A 24,089-nucleotide genomic window follows, 5' to 3' on the forward strand; every position below is an offset into this window, starting at 1 on the left:
AAGGCTACTGCTATCTCTGAATTATCATTAAGATCTTTCCTAAAATCATGACTCAGACCAGAAGCAGTCTTGAGTCCTGCCTTCAGTTCTCTTCTGCTCCCAAGCCCGTCTCCCCCCTTCCAATTCCCAGCTTCCTCTCAGTCCCCTGTCCCAGCCCGACTGATGCAGATGTAAGACGTGGCCGCCACCTCCTCTGAGAATCCCGCCCTCGGAAAGAGCCTCCCCCCGCAGCTCTCAGCCTCATCAACCCTCCAACTCATTTCCAACCTGAGCTGAAATCACCTTTTTTCCCTGAGATGGTACCTTTTAATGTCTCTCTCCCCTGTGGGCTACGTAGCTGTGTGGAGCCCTGGGGACAGATGCTGCGGAGAGATGGGGCATCAGCCGGCGTGCCCGTGTGTGCCCAGGCTGCACGCACCACTGAGCCTGCCTGCACGTCTGGCACACAGGCAAATGGGGCTGCTTTTCAGTGGGCCTCTCCTCCGTGTCCCTGTTTTAAAGATCGAGTGTCCCAAACTCCCAGCTTAGGTCCGAGGCGGTCAAACAGTGAGCCTGAAAGATCTATGAGATAACTGGGCAGTTGAAGACTCCAGAGGAAGAGGGAGGTCCAATTTCTAGGCCACTCCTCAGGTATCAGCATCAGTGAGACACAGTTTGCAACAGTTAGTGGCCAAGAAGAGGCTCAGTAAGAGCGTCATCCTTTCAGACGGGCCACCGAGTTACTCCGAGCCGTATGAGGGAAAGCAAAGAGAGAAGGCGGGCAGGGAGGGAGGAGAGGGAGGCGGATATGATACCCATGGCCCTGAAATGGCCAGGGTACCACTAAAACTCAGATCACTATCAGGGATCTTGTCTCCGCTCACTTTCAACCCAGTTGTTTTAATTCATTTACCCTCTCTCTATACACACCTCATGAAAGATGCTGGGATGACAAACGGAAGGGTATCCTTGTTTCCCAGACCCAGGCCTCTGGCCATAAAGCACGCACAGCAGTGGCTGCTTGCTAGCCCTGCCTGCACTCCCTGACCTGCCCTTTGCTCGGAACTCCTCCTGATTCAGCTTGACAATATCTGCGCAGGTGACAGACTCTACTAATCATGCTTTTTATTTTCTGTATTTCACGATGTTATGGCATCTGAAAAAGCTGGCTGGTCAAAGAGAGGGTGCCCCCTCCCAGACCAGCCAATCCTTAGAGACAGCAAAGGGAGTATGTCTTTCACATGCAAACCAACCAATCCCTACACCCCCTACCATCTCCTGATCTATTTCCCACGCCCAAGATCACCTAGGGCCAGGCACCAGGTAACTAGAGACCAGGCCCAGAGCCCTCCAAAATTATTCAAACTTTCCACCCCTCCACTCGCTCAGGGTACTTACCCTGTCTCGCCCATTGCTTCCCACGAAAACCCCAATAAAGGCTCTGGGTTACGCTCTTCCTTCTCGCCTCTTCGGCCTCCTGGCCAACTCCGGTCCTTCCCCACGTGGCCCCACCCGGCGTGGCATGCCCTCTTCTCTCTGGAAATATAAGGAATAAATTCTTCTTTCAGTGGCATTGGCCTCTCTGTGTTGTCACTCAGTCACCTTCATAAATGAAAATTCCATGGATACAAATGAGGCTCAGACACAGAGCCACTCCCCACGAATCCCAGAAAATCAATCCATTCTTAGCTGTAAAGATTAATAGCAAGGAAGTTATGGAGCCTGAGAAGACTTAGGAAAGGAACAGAAGACATTTCCTAAGGGCGCTGAATTTTACACTGAAACTGTGTGGTCCAGGAGAGAGCCCCCCAGCAGGGGCAGCCTCACTGGGGTGGGAGGAGAAACACAAAGGAAGGGAACTCATCAGCCCAGGCAGCCAGGAGGAGCCTCACTGGCCAGCTTCTCTTCCAGAAGCCCTGGAAAAATGCCCTCTGACCTCTGCCCAGAGGGTCCTGTTTCTGAGCCCCACTCACCTCCTGTCCTCATCAAAAGCACCCTGATCTGGCTGCCCACAGCCACCCAGGGGACCTGGGAAAGCTATGTCATTCCTCAGGGGCAGAGCTGTCACTGTGGGATATATCACCACCTGAAAAACGGGCTACCCCTTCCCTCCATCACTCCTGCAGCGCTACAGCGATGACATGATTGTGCACTCACGTGCCCCGCCAGCTCTCGGTGACGCTTCCTGTGAGTAATCAGGGCGTGAACCTGTCTCTGCCCAACAGTCAGCCCGAATCCTGAGGACGCTTCATCCTTTTGTGCTGCTCAGTTCACAGACAGGAAAACCTGTATCACCCTGACACCCGTTTCTCTCCATGCAGAGAAAAGGCACGGTGGCTACAGAGCAAGGGTCAGAAGTCAACGGCTCAGGCGACTAGAGGGCTCAGGTCCTAATTCTGCAACCGACTGGTGACGTGACCTTGGGCAAATCACTTCACCTCCCTGAACCTCAGTTTCCTTATCTCTAAAGGGGTGAGAAAGGGGAGGAGAGCGGAAAGGTTTCTAAGTTTTAGAAGTGCTTGGTGCAACAGCACAGCTGAGCTTTGAACCCAGGCACAAAAGATATATACTGTGTACTGGATAATTCCATTCATATGAAGTTAGAGAACTGGAGAAACGAATCTATGGGACAGAAGCTAGAATAGCGGTGACCTAGGGCAGGTGGACTGAGAGGAAAGGGGCCTGAGGAAACTTTCAGGAGGGATGGAAATGTCCTGCTAATGACCTGGGTGGTTGTGATACGGTGTATACGTATGTAAACACTCACTGACTTGGACATTTCAGATGTATGTTCTTTCATGTATATAAATACCTCAATAATTTTTTCAAAGAAAAACATGCTTGGTAGAGGGGAAAACACGCTTTACCAGGTTTCTGCTAATGACCCAGGAGATACCCTACCCCCTCCCCCTCGCTTCCAGCCTCGTACCCCAGGTGCTGACCAGGGGAGCCCCGGGGGCTGCTTAGGGGTCAAGGTTGCACGCAGAACCAAGGGTTCACTCACTCTCCCCCCACTCCACTCCTTGAGCCGGAGCCAGAGCATCCCCTCCCCACCATCCAAGACCAAATGGGCACTGAAGCAATCCACACACAGTGGAGGGCAGGGACAGATGTGAAAACTGGCCCTTACACCTCTGGAGAGACTGGCAGGGTGGGGCCGACTGCCACCTTCTCCTAGGGGCCCTCGGCCTCATCCTGCCCAGGGCCCGGCCCCTCAGCCTGGGAGCACTGCTCCTCACCCCTCTCGTGGGCGGCAGGTGGGCTCGGGATCTCCTCCTTTGACAGCAACAAGGAAGCAACTGTGTTAAAGCCAGAGGAAGGTGAGAGGCTTCAGGTGTACCCCATTCAGGGTCAAAGGTCTGTGATGGGGACAAAGGAGGCAGCGGCCCCGGCAAGACCTGTGGTTTCCCTATCTCAGGTCTCAGATCCCAGCTCCCCTCCCTGCCTCTCCCCGAGCAGTTTACACTGAAGGACCAGAGATTCACATCCCAGGTGGGATGCAGAATGGTTATGGCGCCCAGGAGAGGCCCTGCACACAGCAGAGTTCCGCGTATGCTGCCGACTAAACACGGCTGCTACTCAGCCTCCCCCAGTGACTCATTCCAACCAGATGAGCTCTAAGACCAGCGTCTTTCTCTTGCCAGGGGAACAAACTAGCAAGTCTACACCGGCTCTGGAGCAGGCTAGGGAGTGAAGGTCCCCTCAGCTGGCCTCAGGGAAGCCCCGGGCCCTGCACCCAGCAGGGCTCCCCACAGGCTTGCTGAGTGACTAGCAGTGGGATGCCTGCTGGGAAGGAGGGGGCTGGCAGGTGGGGACCGGAAGAAATGGCGCCCCTGGCAGGAACAGCCTAGTCCAGGGTGATAGCAGTCTCTGCCCTGGCCCCTGGCAGGAGGGCAGCTGGGTCAGAAGACATACTTCCTAGTTCCAGAGTTTCTAAGCTCCCCTAATCAGACTGTGCACCCCGACTTTAGCTGTAGGCCAAGGACGAGGAAGAGGCAGATTTCCTAACTCTCCAGCTTGTGTGAAACACTCAGCAGAAAGGTCTGTGGCTTAGGCTGCAACCCCGCCCCCTGCTCTCCCCACCTCTCCAGGCCCGCCACGCCCACCCTGGGAGGCTTCCAGCCCACCCTTACCTCTGCAGGGAACCAGGGGGCGTGGGGCTGCCTGCAGAGCCCTCCCCAGGCTCCTCTGCCCCCTTCTGTTCCAGCTGCTCCTCCAGGGGCTGCGGGGGCCCTTCATCCGTGGCCTGGCTGTGAAGGGGACTCTGGAGCCGCTCCCCATGCAGAAGAGGAGGAGATAACCTGGGCAGAGCAGCAGAGTCAGGGCCTCCACTCGGACAGCAGCAGGAGAATTGGGGAGTGGAGTACGGGGACCGAGGTCCATGCCTCCTGTGGGCTGGACCTCAGCCGGGGCCCCACCTCCATGGAGAGCCCACGGAGGCCAAAGCAGCCAGAAAAGCAGGACGAAGGAACTCCCTCCGGAGCTCTCCCTTTGACTGGACTACACTCAGCCTTCCCAGGTCCCTGGGCTGCATTTGCTTGGCCCAGGAGCGAGAGCTGGGCACACTCACAGGTGTATGCATTCCTGCCATCACTGGGGCCGGGGAGAGTGTGTGTGTGTCTTGGGGGCGGGGGGTGATGATGGAAGAACTGAGCAGAAAAGAGGGAGAAAAAGAGAAGCCAGACTTCCACGGTCAGACTATAGACAATGCATGAAGCTGTAGCTTCAAGTAAGAATGCTGATAGCTTTTCAAGGTCCAAAAAGTAGAACGACCACCCACTTCCCCTTCCAGGGTGGCAGCCCTTCTCTTATCATGGGCTCAGGCCTGGGAAGCTGGAAGCTCCTGTCTCTCAATCTCTCTCTCTCTCTCACTCTCTCACTCTCTCTCTCTCTCTCTCACTCACACACACACACACACACACACACAGCCACGGCCATTTCTGATGTGGCAAGGCCTGGCTCGGAGCTCTGAGCTGCAATACCGACCCTCTAACGTGGTCCCCCGGACCTCGAGCAGGCTATCCGGCCCTGGCCCACGAGCAGGGACACACAAGCCTTCATCCAATCTGATGAAAAGGACAGAGCCTTGTCCCCACAATGGTGCTATGGGCACAAAGTACTCCCATATGCTCCAGCAGTACCTCCCACTCCTGACTTGGTTTGGGTACACACACACACACACACACACACGCACACACGCACACACGCAGACTTTGCAAGGCCATCCAGTCAGTTCACCATCTGCCTTCAGGCAGGAGCACACCGAGGTACGTAGACCAAAGCCAGGAATTCTGCCCAAGTCCACGCCATCCCAAAGTCCCTGAGGGTGGCCTCCCACGCACTATACCTCTCCGAGCCTCTGGACTTCTTGCTCTGCAGCTCATCTTGGCTGGACTGGCTGGCATCCTTGTCTTCTCTCCCCAACCTCTGGGCCTGTAGGCGAGTAGCAGTGGAAAGTGTATACTTTGGGGGTTGGGGGGTCTGCATTGGGTCCTTTAATCCTCCAACTGACTCTCATGCCAGGAGGAAGCACTGAGAGGTGGCTCTTGGTGAGTGAGGACCACTCGGGATGCAGAAGAGAAGGTCGCCTAATGCACAGTGAAGGCCCTGGGGCTTTGGCTAAGCCCCCAGGCTCACAGCTGCTCCCAGGGCCGGCCTTGCTGGCCTGGGGAGGATGAGTCAGACACCAAAGCCACTGCAGGCAGAGGCAGAGGCTGAAGCAGAACACATAAGAAAAAGAAAATCCTGCCTTCTGCAGTTGGAAACCCTTCACTGCCAGTTGTACAAAGCGGAGCCATCCATGAACACCCCAGATCCACAGAGGCCCCAGACCACCAGTGCCAGTGATAATCGGGGACGCTCAAATTAAGCGAACAAGACTGGGCACAGCAGACAAGTGCGTCAAAGAGGAAGGACCCTGGAGACATGGAGACTTGGTGAAATGACAGAGAGCTGTACTCCAGACGAGAAGGGCACTGTGTGGGCACCTGAAGGGAGGAAGACGGGGCGCTCCTCTGCTCCCCCGACACCCAGTTCCCATCAGTAGACAATGATGCCCCCTTCCTAGTCAGGGATTTTACCAGCCAGACAGCGCAAAACAAAAAAAAAAAAGCCAACCCCAAATCTCATTTTAAAGCTTAGGCGTCTAGGCAAATTTAGCAAGCTGGTGAAAAAGGACTATTCTTGATACATTCACATATTTTCTGCAGGGGTGAGGTCACGCGGGGAGAGTAGGGCAGTCAGCCTGGACTCAACCCTTTGTTCTAACACCTCCTCCACTACGAAATGGGATAGCAAACCAGAGCTCACAGGGCTTCTGGTGAAGATTAAATGAGATCACGTACATAAAGCCCGACTCCGGCCCAAAAGAAGGCATAATGCCACAAATACGAGCTCTCCTCTTCCCCAGCCTGAGGAAAAACAAAACACAAAAGAAACCCAGCTTTGCCAGTGCCAGTCCCCATCCTAGGACCTGCACTCCTTCTGTCACACTGACAGGAGCCCTGTCTGTTCCGGGACACGAGGGTTAACAGGAGACGTGGGGCAGGAGACAGACAGCTCACTCCATCTTCCCCAGTAGGGCTCCGGCCAGGCTGGCACACCTCCGTGTCCCCAGCCCCATGCCCCCAGCCCCCCACACCTCTCCACTGGCAGCCTGAGCCCCAGCAGCTGTGGCCGACTCTGCCATCTGGATGGGTCTGAACTATAAGCCAGCTCCCCCAGATTACATGAAAAATAGCAATGCTGCCTGGGAGTGCCTCCTGGTGCCCGCAGCAGAAGGGCTCCCTGCCAGCGCTGCCACTCCTAATCGCATCAGCCGGGCAGAGCCCGCAGACAATGGCGGGGCGAGCCGCCCTTCTCCCACCCCACCTCCTTCCCTTCCAGAGCTCAACTCACAACTTGTCTTCCCTACAATTCACAACGAGCTCAGCAGACAGCTCCCCCTCTCTTTTCAAGGAAAAACAAAAACAAAAACAATCACACAGGCCAATCTATTTCACAAACTAAAATACAAGATGGGTAACAAAGTGCAGTGATTGTAATTAATATCGGCGGACAGAGCCCTGAATCAGAAAGGACAAGCTACAGACAAGGCCTATTTCCTTCTTATTTCACCTTCCATATTTCTGCTAGAAACTCAACTAGCCCCCAGCTAGAGAATAAGGGACACCTTGGGTAAATACCCAGACAGAGGTCCTTTGAGCAGAGTTTTTACCTGCTCCCTAGACATTTTTGCCCCAGAAAGGGAGTCAAAGGAACCAGACAAAGAAATCAGACATATCGGCACTCTTCAGAAAGGGGAGACACAAGCACATTCTAAGCCACTGGCCTAAGACTGCTCAAGACACCACTTCCCCAACCTAAACTTAGCTCCGGGGTTTTGTTTTTTGTTTATGATGCAGTCCTCAGTTTAATAAATCCCAGTAAGTCACAGTGCATTCATAAAGCAGAATGCTATGCAACCAATAAAAGGAGTAGGGCAGATCTGAAATAGCATGGAAATAAGTTAAGGGTCTATTCTCGAATTTGAAGAGCATATTGCCAAGCAGTTTTTAATAGCACAGTTCCAATTTCTGTGGGGAAAAAAAGATTAACAAATAGAAAATAAATACATGCTTATATGTGTACAGAAAATTTTCTGGAAAGGCACATTGAAAATGTTAATGGAAACTAACAGTCCCTACCCGCGGGAGGGAGTAAGGCTGCAGGAAGTAGAAGACTTTGACCTTCTGTATTATTTGAAATAATTTTATGGTCATTTTTTGTAACCTATTATAAAATTCATCATGTTTGTAATTCATTATAATCATTATCTTGACCGTGGCGGTGATTTGAAAGGTGTAAACGTATGGTAAAACTTATCAAATGGTACCATTTATATGTGTCCAGTTTATTTATGTCAATTAGATCTCAATAAAGATGCATAAAAAATGTTTAAGTGAACAAAAATTAATTTAGCTCAGTTCTAAGCTTCTGCACTGGCCCTGGCCTTGGGAGAGATCCAGAGAATATGGAAAATGGACAAGTGCCCCCCGGAAAGACAAGGGGGACTGTACCTATGGTTCAATCCGTCCCACAAAGAGGCTGCTTCTTGTCCCTCCAGCTCTACCTCCCTGCTCAGCCCCTCCGTGCCCTGAAGTGAGAGGCAGACACAACCTCGCAAAGGGCTCCACGCGGTCAGCCAACCTGAGCACCCAGCACTGCTCCACACTGGTCATGAGATACAGCTTAGGGCCCCCTCTGCCAGGGCGGCTGCCTCAGAGGGTGCCTCACGAGAAGCAAATGCAAGCCAGGCCCTGCTACTGCTTTTTTTTTTTTTTTCCTGCTACTGCTTTATAACAAGTGGCATGGCCCAAAAAGAGGCTGCTCGCCTCATGAGGTCTTAGGCAGGACCTAGAAATCTGTCTTCTTTAAAGTCCCCCAAGTATTCTAATACTGGCCAGATTCTGGAGACGGAGCAATGGAAATTCACCTTGCCCGTTCTACTCAGTAAGGTGTCTCACAAATCACCTGCTCCAAACCCTTCCTGACAAACACCACCTGGCCTTGTCTGTGCCCTTCAAGACCTCCAAACTGCAGTGCTGCAGACGGTGGGGACCAAGGTCCAGCAGAACCAAGAAGAACATGTCAGGCACAAATGCAACCGACCTTGTAACTCCATCCTGTCTCAGGACTCGCTTCACTAAGGGCACCCAGGCCTGATTCACATTAAATACCTTGTTTGTTTCACCCAGACCAAATGCCCGCTCAGACTTGCAAAGACCACATGTCAGAATCTCTCTCCTCTCAACAACCCTACAGAGGAGGCAAAAATGATCTTGGCTTCAAGCTCCTTAAGGACAGGGTCTGTGTCTGAGCTTACATCTGGCAGGGGAGACAAAGAACCATAAAACAAAAGAAGCAGCACTAAAGGGAGCAAAGGAAAGCAAAGGGAAGGAACGAGAAATCGTGCTTGGAGGAGGTGACGTCAGAGGTGGACCTCCAAGACCAAGAGCGAGCTTGCCGGGACAAAAGGAAAAGCAGCCCAGCAGGCAGAGTGGTGAAGGGGGTGGAGGGGGTGGCCCCAGGGGAACGGCGAGTGGTGGGCACAGCCGGGGCACGGGCGGTGGGCTGAGGATGAGGCTGCAGAGGTTGGATGGGCCAGGCTGGCAAGTGCCTTGAAACCCACAAACTACACAGCGCTTTGCACAGGAGCAAGTGGTCGGCCCTCAGCTGCTAAGTGACTGGATAAACAGACAAATATATGGCGGTGGAGGACACGGAATGACTGAATTCACGGCAGCAACAGAGCATGTATGTCGGAAGCCCCATCACAGGCACCGTCAGGGCCTTGCCTTAATGAATCAGAAGGGAGAGAACTCCCAGAAATGCACCCTGGGATGGGCAGGACTCAGCTCTTGATTATCCTCAAAAGTGAGGCTCCAGCCCAGCCCTAGAGAGGCTCACCTCCCAGCGGGCTCCATCCAGGACAGAGGAGAGCGTGTCCACATCCAGCAGGTGCTCCGAGATCCGGCTGTGGAAACCGAAGTCCTGGAGATGGTAGAGACGGGGAGGTCAGCTCTCCTCTGTCACGCTCAGCACCCACCAGGGATACAGGGCCTCTCCTCCACCCCCACCTTCCAGAAAGACGCCTACTACATGCCAGGCACTGTACCAAGCACTCCGACAGCTACTCATTAATTTCACCTTCAAACTTAACACTGCGACTGGATGGAAAGGCGTGTGGCAAAGCAAGTCCGGTAAACTGTTCACTGTAGACTCTAGGTGGTGAGTATGAGGCTATTCGCTGTAAGAGTCTTTTAATTTTTCAGTATGTTTGAAATTTTTCATAATCAAATTACAGGGAAAAAAGTAACCCTATGAGACTGATCCTCTTATTCTTAGCTCACGGAGGAAGCAGTTTGAGAGCCCAAGTAATTTACCCAAGGTCATGTATCTGGTAAGCAATAGGGCGGGGGGTCAGAAGTGCCCTGGGCCACCTCCAAAGCCCAAGCTCTTTGTGTGACATGTGCTGCAAAGCATGTCACTTTCCAGCTGTCTCTCCCTCCTGGTGCCCAACCAGGAGGCCAAAGTGCCCAGAAGCCCCGTGGGCAGCTTGGACACCAGGGCCTGCCAGGCTCCACCCAGCTGGTTCCTTCCCCTTCCCATACAGGTGTCCCTCTGGACAATGGGGATGAATTAGGGCCACTTCCTCCACCAGCTTCTCTTTGGGACGGGCAGCAAGTGCCCACACAGGTGCCAGCTCCCCGCAGCCCTTTGGCTGCCGCAGAGCCACGAGCCCGCCCCCTCCGACCCCAAGATCGTCACTGGGCTAGGTGACGGACAGCTACCTGACAGCACGCTCACAGGGACAGTTCTGTCATCAGCCCTGATAAATGCAGGGATGCCCAGCCATCCTGCTGCTGTCTGTGGCTTCCTCCACCCACTCCCATAGAGAAGAAAAATGCCGATGGGCAGCCCGTTTCTCCACACAGTGACTCCTTTAGCAGGGCCAGGGCCCTTGCTTCAGAGAGTTCTGTGACACGGTGATTCTTCATGACGGTTTGTGCCAACAAGGACTTTGCCTCCCGTTCCTAGCTTGTGGGTTTTCTTTGCTGATGACATTTCCCTTTCAGCGTGAGTTCTACTCCACTCAATGCAGCTGCCATCTGGTTCCTAAGCCCATGGCTCAGTGAGGGGCTTGAGCACGCAGCCTCCTAATTCCTCTGCACCCCCTCGTATCATTACTGTTCATCCCTGACCCTCTCCCACTAATCCCTTCCCTTTGATCTACCTCCTCCGAACAGATGGAGCGTGGTTTCTGGAAGAAGTGCTCTGCCAAAAAGCACCCCGAACTCCTCCCCATAGATAACAAGCCTGGCAAGTGAAGCCGGGCTACAGCAGGCTGCGTGGAAGGACTGGGACAAAGAAACCATGGATGTTGGCATTCCAGGACAAAGTCTTAACTTGGGAAATGACACCACACCACAGCATCCTTCCTGGTCAGAGCCTGAGAGCCTGAGGACTGGTCCTCGCCATGGCTCAGTGATTCCACAAACACACACAGTCTCTAACCTCCTAGGTTCAAGTAATGCTCCTGCTAGAGCCCAGAGGCAATGACCTCATATGATCTCACAGGCACTTCACACGGCAGTAATAGTAAAAACAGCTATGTCTGTTTAATGTTTATATGCTAATGTTTTATACTCTTTACACCACTTTCTTCTCACAACAAACCTATAAAGTAGGTAATGTTATCCTTAGTACGCAGGGCTGAGAAAATGGAGTTAGACAAGACCCAGGTTTGAGTCCTAACTTCCCCACTTACAAGCCGTGAGATGCTCAGCGAATCACGCAAACACAGGCCCTCGCAAACCCATGCTCTTCACCACCACTCTGCTGCCCCCTATCTCAGACTCACCAGGCCAAGAAAGGACTTGGGGTCAGAAGCAGTGGAGTCTGAGGGCTGTAGTTCCTTCATGTGTTCACTGATCTCTGACTCCTGGGGAGACAGACCCACAGAGAAGTCACCAGAGCAGAGGACAGAGGGTTGTGACCACTATCCACGGTGCCAGTACAGGGCTGAACCCAAACCGAAATCCACCTCTTCTGGAAAACCTGGAAGAGGCCTGTGGACCCTCCCATTCTCTCTGGACACCTGCCCCCGGCCCCCTCAGGCTGGGCAGGGCAACACTCTTTACACTTGGAAGGAGGGCCAAGTGAAGCAGAGTGGGAGATGGTTAGAAAGTCGGCAGTGGGGAAGTTTGATGGGATCCTAGGAAAACAAGATGAGTGTATCTTTTCCAGGAAGTAGCTAAAAGCTCTTTAAATGAATTCCCTCACCATCCACCTGGAGGAAGGGCGAGACTAAGGGCTGGAAAATAAAGATGCCAAATGCTCTCACAGCTGGGTCCTACTTCTATCCATCCGGGTCACTGGCCTGATCTTACCAAGCAAGACTCCCGCGTCTTGGGTTGTTCAAAGGAGCCAGAGAGACCAATGAAGAGTCTTCTTGTAACCTAACTGACCAATGCCGGGGCAGGACACTCCCAAACGTCCCCCCCACTCCCCTCAACAGGCTCCTCTCTCTGCAGGAACACAGGCTGCAACCATGACTCACCCCAAACTGATGTCAAGAAGTAGGAGGGGGAGGCAGGAAATGGCAAGAGGAAGTAAGTGGGAGACCAGAGGAATAGGAATACCCCAGGAAGTGCCAACGGAAAAGCAAATCTCTGCTCTGAATTTCTAGTGCCAGCAGGTTTGGAGTTTCATTCAGGATTTTACTGCCTGCTGGGTCTGGGCATATTTGTCACAATTAAGGGTTCTGGCTGATGTTGACGGCCCATTGCCGGGCCTGCAAATGCAGCTCCTGACTCAGTAATAAAGATGAAGGGAGAGGAACGTGCACAGGGCACGAGAGAGCAGCAGAGGGCTGCAGCCAGCAACTGCCCACGGGACAAAGTGACTTACTTCGCTCGCCTCTGATCTGCTCTCTTTCGGGACGGAAGCCTCCTTCTTTGGCTCCTTTGCTGCCTCTTCCTGCAGGGAACCCTCCTCTCTTGCATCCACCGGGTCCTCTGGTGCCTCTTTTTTATTGGCTTTGGCAGGCTGATGGCCCGCGGGGTCGCCCCCGGGGTCCGCCACACTCCTGGACATCCCGGGATCATTCTCATTCTTTTCTTTTTCTGGGAGCCAACTCGCCCCTCTTCCCTGTTGCCCTTGGCCATCGGCACTGTTCAGGCTGCTATCTGCACCTCGGCTGAAGAGCTTGCCAGGAGTAGGGGGGCTGGCAGCATCGGAATCCAGAGAAGTGTCCTTCTTCTCCTCTGGCTGGCTTGTTCTTGGAGATTCCTAGGGAGCAGAAGACCGTGTCAGAAAGGAAGACGTCAGGAATTAATAAAAGGGTTTAGAGACTTGCTACAAGACGGAGCTGCCATTCCTTGACGCCTACAGTTCTGAAACTAATGGCTATCCCACACCTCAAAAGCATTTAAAAACACAGATTCCTGGCTCCAGCCCAGCTCCACTGACTCTGAAATTCTATGGTGATCTGAATACACCCAACCTGACCCCCATCCACTGAGGAGTTTGGAATCTAGTGCACTGCACTATACAACTCTATCACCACCCATCACTTTCTCGAGTAATAAATCTGGCTCATTCCAGCCCCATTAGATGGCAGGCTCAGAAGTCAATATTTGTTTACGATGATGATGACGGAGAACCGCATGAGAGAAAAGTACCAAAGTCTAGAGTTTCCATTTTTAAAAGGCAGCAGGGAGGAAATACCAGGAGGGTACCCTTCTTGCACAGCAATGAGGGTAGCTCTCTCCCTATAGCCTCCCCCTTAGGGAGGCTGCATAAGCAGCCCTGGAGCCAGGCTCCTCTGTCGGAGGACCATCAAGTGAGTCCTCCGGGCAGCAGGTGCCAGATGGGGTGAGGTGTGTAGAAGACTGATTGGGGGAAATGCCCATGAGGATACGGGAGGTGGGGAGAGGCTTGGGAACGCAGGTCTGAGACCTGTGACATGGGAGAGGGAAGGAGGGGGCTTGAGTAGGAGAGCCTCAGGCCACAGCACAGTTCTGAAAGGGTCTCAGCCACATGGACAGTCCCGCAGCCGTCATGCAGAAATGGCCCTGCTCCGGGGCCCGTCGCACCCCATCAATTCCATCAACAAGCCCGGCCTTGGCACGAGCCGGGGTGGATCAAAGGTTCAGCAGCTGCAGGCCGTTAATCCCCCAAGGTCCCCTCTGCAGGGTCTCTTGAAAGGAGATGGGATCAGGGCACCTCTACAGCTGCCCACCCTGCTCCTCACTCACAAACCCCATGGTAAAGACCAGGAAAAACCTTCAGAGCTACCACAAGAGAAAAAGGAACTCCCCGCTTGGAAATACAGCCAGCGATCTCTCCTAGGCTCAAGCAGAGAAGCCTTCTTCCCAGAAAACACCTGCCCTAAACCTGGGCTGCCAGCGTGAGCAACTTCTTGGCAGGGATTTTTGAGACTTCCTGAAGCCTGACCCTGGACACTCCAACAAGAAGCGTGATGACTAGAGTCCAGAGGGCCAAGGAAAAGCCCCAAACACGCCATTCACCATGCTGTCTGCCTGTTAAAGGATCCACGGAACCCAAAACCATGACCATCCACTGCAGGTCTGGCAGCCGACTGACAAGCCCACCCAAACTTTCCAAGGATGGTTAAGAGAGGCAGGAAAGCAGAGCACTTCAGAGCCTGACTTCGGAGATAGAACACCCAGGTTCAAATCTTGGCTCCGTGCGCTAGGCAAACTGTTTAACTTTTCTGGGCCTCAGTTTCTTCCTCTAAAATATGGGGGTATGGGCCTATCTCATAAGATTGTTGGGAAGGTTAAATAAGTTAACACTCATGAGTGAGTAAAGAACAGAGAACTGTGCCTGGCACACCGTAAGCACTCCATAAACGCTAACTCATGTTTTATGATGAGACCCACAAGTTCATTCACGGAGCACCTTCTATGAGCCAAACCCCACCGTGGTGACCTGAATAGGAAGATAGATCCTGCCCTCAAGGAACTCAGCTGAGAATGGAGAAAAGTGAAACATCCCAGGTGGCCCTGGCTATGAGCCTTTAGTGCCCAAAGCAAAGGGCACCGGACACGGTGGTGACACTGTGGTCAGTGCCACGCCTGTGCCAGGGAGAAAAGCAGAGGCTGAACAGAGAAGGGGTGGGCTTCCCTCATGCCCTGGCAGCACAAAGGCAGGGTGCCCTCCACTGCTGCCCACCCTCCTGACACCCTAACTTATAGTGTGGAGGAAGTCTTCACGGTCACTGGGTGCAGAGGGGCCAAGATGAGCTCCTCCTCTTTGAGAGGCATCTTCAGGGCGAGGCCAGGTGTCCTCACCTCGGTGTCCCCACAGCAGCCGGCTCTCAGCAGCAGCCAGCACGCAGTGACCGGTCCGTGGGGCTCCTGGATGCCAAGAAGGACGTGGGAGTGTCTCGGGGGGAGTGAGGGGGTCTAACTCAGCAAGCACAGCCAAGCCACCCCGGCCGTGCTCATCTCATGATGAAAGAAAGGCAAGAGACCTCGGATTAGGGGGCAGAGGAGGTGTCGGACCACCAGTTCACATCTCCTCACACGGCCCACAGCCCTTCTCACCCAGCCCAGCCCTGCTTGCTCCTCTGAGGTCATCCCCAGACACACACGTCCTGCCTGTGAACAAACATTACACCATTTCCCTGCTCTGCTGTGTGCGTGCTTAATACACACACAATCTACCCTGACAAGCTCCCACTGGTCCTCACGGCATCGCCTCTTCCAGGAAGCCTTCCTGAGATCAGCCTTCCTCATCCTTTTTCACAACTACTGTCTTATAACTGCTGACTTCCTTGCCTGTTGCCCTCACCAAATCAGCTCCCTGTTATCCTCGGTGTCTAGTTTCTGGCACATAATAGGTGCTCAGTCAATGCTTGTTGACTGAATATTAAAAGTGATTAAGTGGGGCTTCCCTGGTGGCGCAGTGGTTGAGAGTCCGCCTGCCGATGCAGGGGACATGGGTTTGTGCCCCGTTCCGGGAAGATCCCACATGCCGCGGAGCGGCTGGGCCCGTGAGCCATGGCCGCTGAGCCTGCGCGTCCGGAGCCTGTGCTCCGCAACGGGAGAGGCCACAACAGTGAGAGGCCCGCGTACCGCAAAAAAAAAGAAAAAAAGATTAAGTGGGTCAATGCAGATATAGGAGTTCCTACTCTGTAAAATGGAGGTGTGATATTATCTATTTTACAAAATTATACAGGGATTAGACTATTATTTGTTATAGCACTTATGAAATGGAAAATAGCTAAACAAATATTAACTATTAATATTCAAGATGACGGAAAAACAATAACCTATCAAAAATCAGAGGACCCCAGATCCAGGGGGAGATTCCCATTCTTACACATGAGAGAATATGGCCAGACTACAGAATGTCAGGCCCAGGCTATGCCACTCTCAAGCTAAAATTATTCAAAAGAAAAATGTTCCATGGAGCTTATCCTATTCTGTCTACATAAATAGTAAAATATTAAAACATGGCTAACATGAAAATAAGTGAACTTGCATTCCCTGCGCCCACATCAACTAACTGCAATGAGAGGACAGCCCGGGGGACGTCTTGAGGGGAAGGACAGCAGGGGGAGACTAGGCATTTGTTGTGGATTATCCACAAATGGATGAACGAGAGCTGAGTGTCTGGAAAACCCAGCTGACTCCACGCTCCCCTCCTTTAACTCAGCCCCTGCTCTTCATTCCATCGCGGGGCCCATGGCCTGAGGCCCGGCACAGGACGCACACCCGGGCCCCTGCGCACAGCCTCCCGCGCCAGTGTTCTGCAGGGCACCCGGGGGATGTACCCACAGCACGGCTCTGCTCTCAGCTCAACCGTGCTCACACTCCTTCTGTCTCCTCCTGTCACAGCCCCAGGTCCTTGAGTATAAGGCAAATTCCTGCTGTCTTTTTCCAAAAAGACTTTGCCATCTGCATGAAGAGGGGGGTGCGGGAGAGTGCCTGTACGAACCATTTCATGAATATTTAACATATCCCCCAAAAGCTATGAGGTCTCCCATGCTGCAATCCCCCTCCTGCGGTCCAGAGCACAAAGGCAGGGGCCCTACATTCCACACGGCTCAGGAGGGTGAGAGTGGGAGACAGGGGAGCTGAACACCATGTCCTTGCATTGATCCCGTTCTGGGGAGACCCCCCCACACACCAAGCCAAACACCAATCGGTTTATTTTCCATGACTCCTTCCCACCCAGTCGGTCTCAGTTCTTTGCACTACTCCCCAGAGCTGTTAGCGCTTTCCAATCACACTGACATCATCCTGTTATTTCTAAGCCCAGCTCCCTCCCTCCCCTTTGATCTGCTGATGGTCTTTTCACCAGCACTACAAGGCCATCTGCTGCCTGCTCACCTACCCTTCAGCCTCCCCTCTTTCACTCCCATCCATTCTCAGTGTCTGTTCCAGGAGTAATAGACTAGAAACGGGTTTAAGTTGAAGGCAGGAGAGAGAGAGAGAGAGGGAGAGAGGGAGAGAGGGAGGGAGGGAGAGGGAGAGAGAGAGAGAGAGAGAGAGAGAGAGAGAGAGACATTCTTGCCATCCTACTGCCCTCTCATGGAATCACGGGCAAAGTGACTGTTGACAGCAAAACAGGGTAAAACAAACCAGAGGATAAGCTCTCCATCTCAGGCTGCCGGGGCTGCCCAGAAGCGGGAAGAGGTGGGCAGCTCAGAGGACCCAAGGTCTATAAACTGGGACAAAAGCCATTTTAAAGGGCATGGTAAGCAGAGGCAGCTTCGTCTGTCCTAAAACCCCCTTCATCCCCACCACTAACCTTCCCCACCAGGAAGAGCCCCAGTTCCTGCCTGAGGTTGGAATGCAGGAATTCAACACTCCATGTGGCAAAAAGAACTAAATCTGCTGGGATGCTAGAGATGGGGGGGTGGGGGGAGTGTATTTAACACCTCCCACTCCAGACATTTCTCCCCATCACACTGGGTTGCCTATTTATATTAAAGAGGTTATAAAAAATATATTTAAAAGCTCCACTCCCCCAAAGAAGCATATAAAGATCAGAAGGGAAGCTTTTGAGAATCCAGGACATGTCAAAGAAGAAAATCCCTTTTTGTGTTGACATTTGTAAACTATTATAGAGGAAAAATTAACTAGCCCAAGTCAAAGCACATTATGATTGATCCACATCGGGATCTTCAACCCACCAGCTGAAGCGGGGATCCAGTGTCCACTCTACCCAGGACCTGGGAAAGCCCAGAGAAGAAAAAAGCACAACACGACCTGCCAGGATACCCTCTGGTCCCAGCGTGGCTCATTCATTCACTCACCTATTCATCCACTCAATCGCTCAGCAAAACATACCCACGCACTTCCTAAGTTCCAGGGAGCAGGCCAGGTTCCAGACACACACACATGAACAGGGCACAGTCCCTACTCTCAATGTGCTCAGTCTTGTGGAGACTACCCTCTTTCTCTAAAAGCCGGCGAGTCCCGCTGACACCTCATTCCTACTCACGGACATCCTTCCAGGCTCAAAACCTGAGCCACTGATTCCATCAGCATCGTAAGGTCTTAATGGCAGATGAGAAGAAATAAAGTTATCATGTCAGGGAACCCAAAACAGAAGGCTTTGGATTTAACGCCAACAGACCAGGCCCCATTCAGAAGGAAGTGTCAAAGTAGAGCCAGATCAGGTTGATGACACTCAGAAAATGTGTCACGTGGCAGAAAGCATCAAAGTCACAATCAAAACATATCTGATTGGGCAAAGCCAAAAACGGGGACGGTTTCTGAGGCTACAGAGTGAGCCTAAGTATAACACGGGGCCTGCCCAACGGCTAGAGCTAGGTCAGCTGGGAGAGCCCACCTACACCTAGGTGTCAGCCAGCATTCTCAACTTCAGCCCACCTGGGACCTTCCCCCTAGCTCTCAAGGTAAGCTGAAGACCAAGAAGTAAGAGTCAGAAACAGTAAGACAGTGGAAAGGGATGATAAGGACATAAATAAAAGATAATAAGGAAACATTTAAATCCATGATACGGGCACTGCTGTTTCACTGGTCAGTTTTGTGGTCATTCTAATAAATGTGAGTGATCTCTTTCAGTTCAAAGCCTTTAAAAGAATTTTCTATTTTGTGAAAAGTTTAACTGACCTTGCAATCAATATTTCAATGTCTGGGGAAATCTGAGTTGTTGACTTCATGATTTATTGGTTGTGTGAATACTTTGGACATATTCAGAGAAAGCTTAATTGTTAAAAATTAATAAATTAGACAATAGACCAAGAACAAATAGAAGGGAATGTTCTTTTTCAAGTAGAAGAATGTACTGGGGTTTTTTAGTTATTACGACGACATGATGAGTTTCAGGTTTTGTTTGTTTGAAAGAACATTCTGGGACTTCCCTGGTGGCGCAGTGGTTAAGAATCCTCCTGCCAATGCAGGGGACACGGGTTCGAGCCCTGGTCTGGGAAGATCCCAGATGCCGCGAAGCAACTAAGCCTGTATGCCACAACTGCTGAGCCTGCGCTCTAGAGCCCGCGAGCCACAACTACTGAGCCCGCGTGCCGCAACTACTGAAGCCCGCGCGCCTAGAGCCCATGCTCTGCAACAAGAGAAGCCACCATAATGAGAAGCCCGCGCACTGCAACGAAGAGTAGCCCCCGCTCCCCCGCTCACCGCAACTAAAGAAAAGCCTGCGTGTAGCAACAAAGGCCCAACCCAGCCAAAAATGGAAGGAAGGAAGGAAGGGAGGAAGGAAGGGAGGGAGGGTGGAAGGGAGGGAGGGTGGAAGGGAGGGTGGGAGGGAAGGAAGGAAGGAAGGAAGGGAGGGAGGGAGGGAGGGAGGAAGGAAGGAAGGAAGGAAGGAAGGAAGGAAGGAAGGAAGGAAGGGACATTCTGGTGGGAGTGGAGGACAGACCAGGGAAAGAGATGAGAAGCAGCAGGACTACTGGGGGGATATTCCGGAAGCTAGTTCCATCCATATTCTGCATTTCCCAGGCCTCGTGCCTTTGCTCAAGCTGTCCACCTGCCTAAAACATCCCTTCCACCCCCACATCTAAAACCTCCCTACTCTTCAAGACCGGGGTCAAATGCTGTCTCATCCAAGTTCTCCCTCATCTCTGGGCAGGTAATTTCTCTGCCCTCAGAACTCCTCCAAAGAGTGTACCTGTGCTCGAGCTCTTTATACACCTGGCCCTGCTTTACAGTTTCCTAAATATTCATTTATTCAACATGTACTAAGCGCTCACTAAGCACAGAGTGCCCAGCATCCTTTCTCTCCAACTGCACGCTCCCAGAGGCCCGCCCAGGCCACTCCTTACCAGTGCTGGGATCGACCACAGCACAGCTGCCGCCACACAGCCAGCATTCGACAAATGCTAAGCATCGGGACAGCATTACACCTCTGTTCAAACCCTCCCGTGGCTCCCAATGCCGGTGTAACCCAGTCCCAACTTCTCAGCTGGCACTCGGGTCCTCCACGACCCAGCCCAACCTACCTCCACAGCCCCACTTCCCACTCCTCTCCCACACGCGCCCTGGGCTCCAGGCAAAGGAGACACCCTCGTGCTCCGCTCCTGCGCAGTGCCCTGCAGCTGGAGCTCTCCCTCGCCACTCGCCTCTGCTCGTCCGGTCCCGCCCACCGTCCTTCCTGGCTCACCTCAGATGTCAGATTCTCAATAAGGCCTTTCAAACGGACAGGAGACCCCGACTTCTCCCCAGCCACAACACTGTGTTTTACCACCCTGACGGCGGCACTGCATTCCACTCCGAGTCCCAGCTACGTAAGTCTCTCTTTTATGAGACTGTAAACTCTTTGAGGGCAGGGATCACAGCTAACTGAGGCGTGCGTGGCCAATAGCACCTAGCAAAGTGCCTCATGTAGAAACATTCAATAAACGGTGGTTATCTGAGAAATGAGTGAATGGATGAATTCCTTTTCCCGCTTGTGCCTCCCCAAACCCCAGAAATCCCATCTGGACAGGACTGGGACAAAATGGTACTCTTTCCAAATAAGTCTCCCACAAGGAGGAAGGCTTAAGAAGGGAGGAGGGGGACTTCCCTGGCGGTCCAGTGGTTGAGACTATGCGCTCCCAATGCAGGCGGCCTGGGTTCGATCCCTGGGTCAGGGAACTAGATCCTGCATGCTGCAACTAAAGATCCCGCATGCCGCAACTAAGACCCGGCGCAGCCAAATAGATAAATAAATAAATTTTTTTTTAAAAAAAAGAAAGGAATGAGGGACCTGCCAGGCTGAGGCATCTGCCTGCAGGGGCTTCAGGCTCTTACCTCATACTCGAAGTCACCCCCCAGTGCCCCGATGTCCAGGTGCAGGTTCTTAAGAAGCTCACTTGAGCTTCGGACACTCTGAAAATGGAAACGATGGCAAGGAAACTGGTCAGCCCAGGGGGCCGAGAAGCTCCTCACTGGTTATACTTTCTGGGTCAGACCCAGCAGGTATACAGACTGAGCAAGGAATGAAGCTGTAGGCTGGAAAATCATTTTCACTTATTTTCAAAGTAGCACAGAGGTTAGCCCAAAGGTAAAGACAGCTCAGCTCAACTATCCACCAGAAGATGAACGGCTAGACAAAATATGGTATATTCATACAATGGAATATTATCCAGCCACATGTGCTACAACATGGATGAACCCTGAAAACATTATGCGACATGAAAGAAGCCAGACATAAAAGGACAAAGACGGTATGATTCCACTTATATGAAATGTCTAGAATAGGCAAATTCACAGAGACAGAGAGTAGATCAGGGACTGGGGAGAGGGGAGGATCCAGAGCTTTGTTTAAAGGGTACAGAGTTTCTCTGGGATTATGAACAAGTTCTGGAGATGGATAGTGGTGATGACTGTACAACACTGTGAAGGTAGTTAAGGTCACTGAGCTGTACGCTTAAAAGTGGTTAAAATGGTAGACATATTTGACCACAATTTTTTAAAAAAAAATTTTTTTTTCATAGCACAGAGGGTTTCCAGGCCAAGAAAAGGATTCATTCTTACCGGGTTGTCACTCTCCACCTCATCCTCCTCATTGGTCTCCTCTCCTAAAGCCAAGAGGCTGAGAGCATTCTTGTCCTCATGGATGGAGCCCAGGAGACCCTTCGTATACGCAGAAGTCTTGAGACCCTGTGAAGGCTCCAAAATAGAGAAGGAAAACCAAGGCACTTATGGGGAAGACCCTCAGATTGCCTTCTCCTCTCTGTTTCTGTTTAGACGGCTCCCAGAGCAAGCCCACCACCTCCAGGAAGCTGACCCCAGCAGCTCCAGCTCACTGATCCCTCCCTGTCCAACTCCTGCTGCCCTGGCTGCAGGGACTGGGAAATCACCACTGCAGTCCCTATGCCCTGGGTCCATCCTCCACCACCCAGAGCCCCTGTTCAGCATCCTCCAGGTGTGACTCACCTTCCCCACTAGATTATGAGCATTAAGGACTCAGCCCATGCCCTCTATTTCTCATCCATGGGTCACGGTTCCTAGCATGGAACATGGAGGCCCCACGGTAACTACACTGAACACAAGAAGAAGCATTTACCATTGAGAGTTCTCCATGCTGACCAGACTCCACCGAGCTCCCCAGGCTCACGCTTTGAGATCCACGAAGAGCAGAGGGCGGGGCATCCACCAGGCCCCTTAACGGGGCCAGACCCCCGAGAGGAATGTGGACAGGGGCTAACGGGGAACCCAGGGCCTGGGCAACAGAAAACATCCTGTTACAAACCCAAGAAACCACAGGGCTCTGAGAGTGTGGAGATGGATATAAAAATAAAACATCTAAATCCTGCCCGCTCAAATTTAAACCGCCTCCGTTCGGAGGCTGCTAATGAAACACAACATCCAGAAATTACCATTGTGCCAGCCGTGCGAGAATCACTGGCTGGCTTCCTGATTCTCGTAACTCTGGGCCTGTCTCTCAGCAAATGGTTCTTTCACATCTGGCAGATGCTGCAGAGGACTCTGCTCTCCCTCCGAAGCCACAGAGGAAGTTGGGGGGTTGGGGGGAGAAGAGACAAAAGCCTCATCTACCAGCATGAGAAGTCTCAATAGATACAGTTGAAAACGGATGAATCAAGAAAAAGCGGTCTAAGCATATTATTTACAAATACGGAAGCAAACACTGGGAAGAGAGCCGTTGCCTCTGGGGAGGGGTACCCACACCCGAGAACTGCTATATTTCGTTCTATGCCTTTTGGCTCGACTTGACATTGTTTAATAACATGGGCATGTATTACTTCAATTAAAATAAATATTAACTATGAAAGATACACATGAGCAACAAAAGAACTCTCTTTCCGCTCTCCACTGACGAGGAAAGGGGCTGGAGGGAGCCTCGCCAGAGGACTGTGCAGGCCCCTCCTTCGCCCTGTTCTTGGGATGGCCAAACGAAGGCTTTGTACCAGGGAGGACTGGGGAGAGAACCAACTGGGTGGCAGAATTTGTGAGACGTTGGGTCGCTCACGGACTCGTGGATTCTCAGTTTACTCCTCTGCACAGAGATGATGTGTGTCTTGCTACTTAAGAAGGTTTGTTGAGAAATTCAAATGAGATACTGACAGCAAGGAGCATGTGTGCGTGGCCCAGGGCTACACCAGCGCTGTGGAATTGCTATCATTACAGGGATTCACATCACAAGAGTCTGGGCTTAGAAGCCGAGGCAGGATAGCATTCTGGGGACAGTTTACAAAGAGCTCTTTAAATATCCTCAAACTTAAATTGTATATAAAACAACACAAAAATTCCATTCCTCTCTAATCCCATGGAGACTGAAGAGAGAAAAGGGGAACCTGAGGAGGTCAGGCAGAGTTCAGGTGGCCCATCTTCTCACCCGCAGCTGGGCCTGGGGCCAGACCATCGGGTGGGCTCTGAACACAACCCATTTCTGCATGGGAAGGGCATCAGATGCTTATCTGAAAGGTGACACGAGACCCCCTCCCAAACCTTTGTAGGTTCCCAGTCACCTGGCCTGCTGCAGGGTATCTTCGTTAGACAGAAAAGGAGCTGATAATAAAAAAATTGGCCAACTTTGCCTGAGCCCTGGGCACCGGGGTAAGCACCTGTCTCATTTCACTGTCAAAACCATCTGAGGCCACAGTCCCCACAAGAGCAAACGGAGACTGGTGAGGTCAAGACCCCTGCCCCAAATCATAGGGCCTGCAATGAGGGCAGACGTGGGACCGGAACGCAGGGCAATCTCTAAGCCAGTATTGTACACTGCCTCCTGGCTATGGCAGAAAAGGAGCCCAGGAAATCTGCTCTGAGGTGAACTGTTAGCAAACCCAGCCTGCTCCCCGCAGCCAGCCCAGTGGATCAGCGAGTAAAATTCTTCCCATACTATATTTATGGAAAATTACAGACTCCTAACATGGCTAATTTGCTAACGTGCTGGGGGCCTGAGGGAGGGAGACAGACCCGCTGAGGGCTTTGTTCTCCCAGGCCTTTACCAAATCAGCGGTTAGCAGGGAAACTATACATCCCTGGCTCCTAGCTGATCACGCACTATGGGCTGTGCGTGGCGTTGTCCTTCGGAGAGGATAAACTTGCTGCCATTGGGCTAATTAAAACTTCCAGGATAATCTGCAGCTTATCTGATATTTA

The 24,089-nt window shown here is 52.2% G+C and overlaps 1 protein-coding gene across 1 annotated transcript in view; it reads right to left on the reverse strand.

Annotated features, from left to right (window-relative positions):
* CEP164 (centrosomal protein 164) overlaps window positions 1–24,089 on the reverse strand; it is a 68,585-nt gene that overhangs the window by 17,098 nt on the left and 27,398 nt on the right. Inside the window, exons 5-12 of the mRNA XM_065881671.1 lie at window positions 21,498–21,623; window positions 20,772–20,849; window positions 14,760–14,903; window positions 12,430–12,810; window positions 11,381–11,461; window positions 9,427–9,510; window positions 5,327–5,412; window positions 4,113–4,280 (exon numbers count right to left, since the gene is read on the reverse strand). Of these exons, the coding sequence (XP_065737743.1) occupies window positions 4,113–4,280; window positions 5,327–5,412; window positions 9,427–9,510; window positions 11,381–11,461; window positions 12,430–12,810; window positions 14,760–14,903; window positions 20,772–20,849; window positions 21,498–21,623 (1,148 nt within the window). The remainder of the gene's footprint in view (window positions 1–4,112; window positions 4,281–5,326; window positions 5,413–9,426; window positions 9,511–11,380; window positions 11,462–12,429; window positions 12,811–14,759; window positions 14,904–20,771; window positions 20,850–21,497; window positions 21,624–24,089) is intronic.

The sequence above is a fragment of the Phocoena phocoena genome, chromosome 8, assembly GCF_963924675.1.
Source record: "Phocoena phocoena chromosome 8, mPhoPho1.1, whole genome shotgun sequence".
In the NCBI taxonomy this organism is placed as follows: domain Eukaryota; kingdom Metazoa; phylum Chordata; class Mammalia; order Artiodactyla; family Phocoenidae; genus Phocoena; species Phocoena phocoena.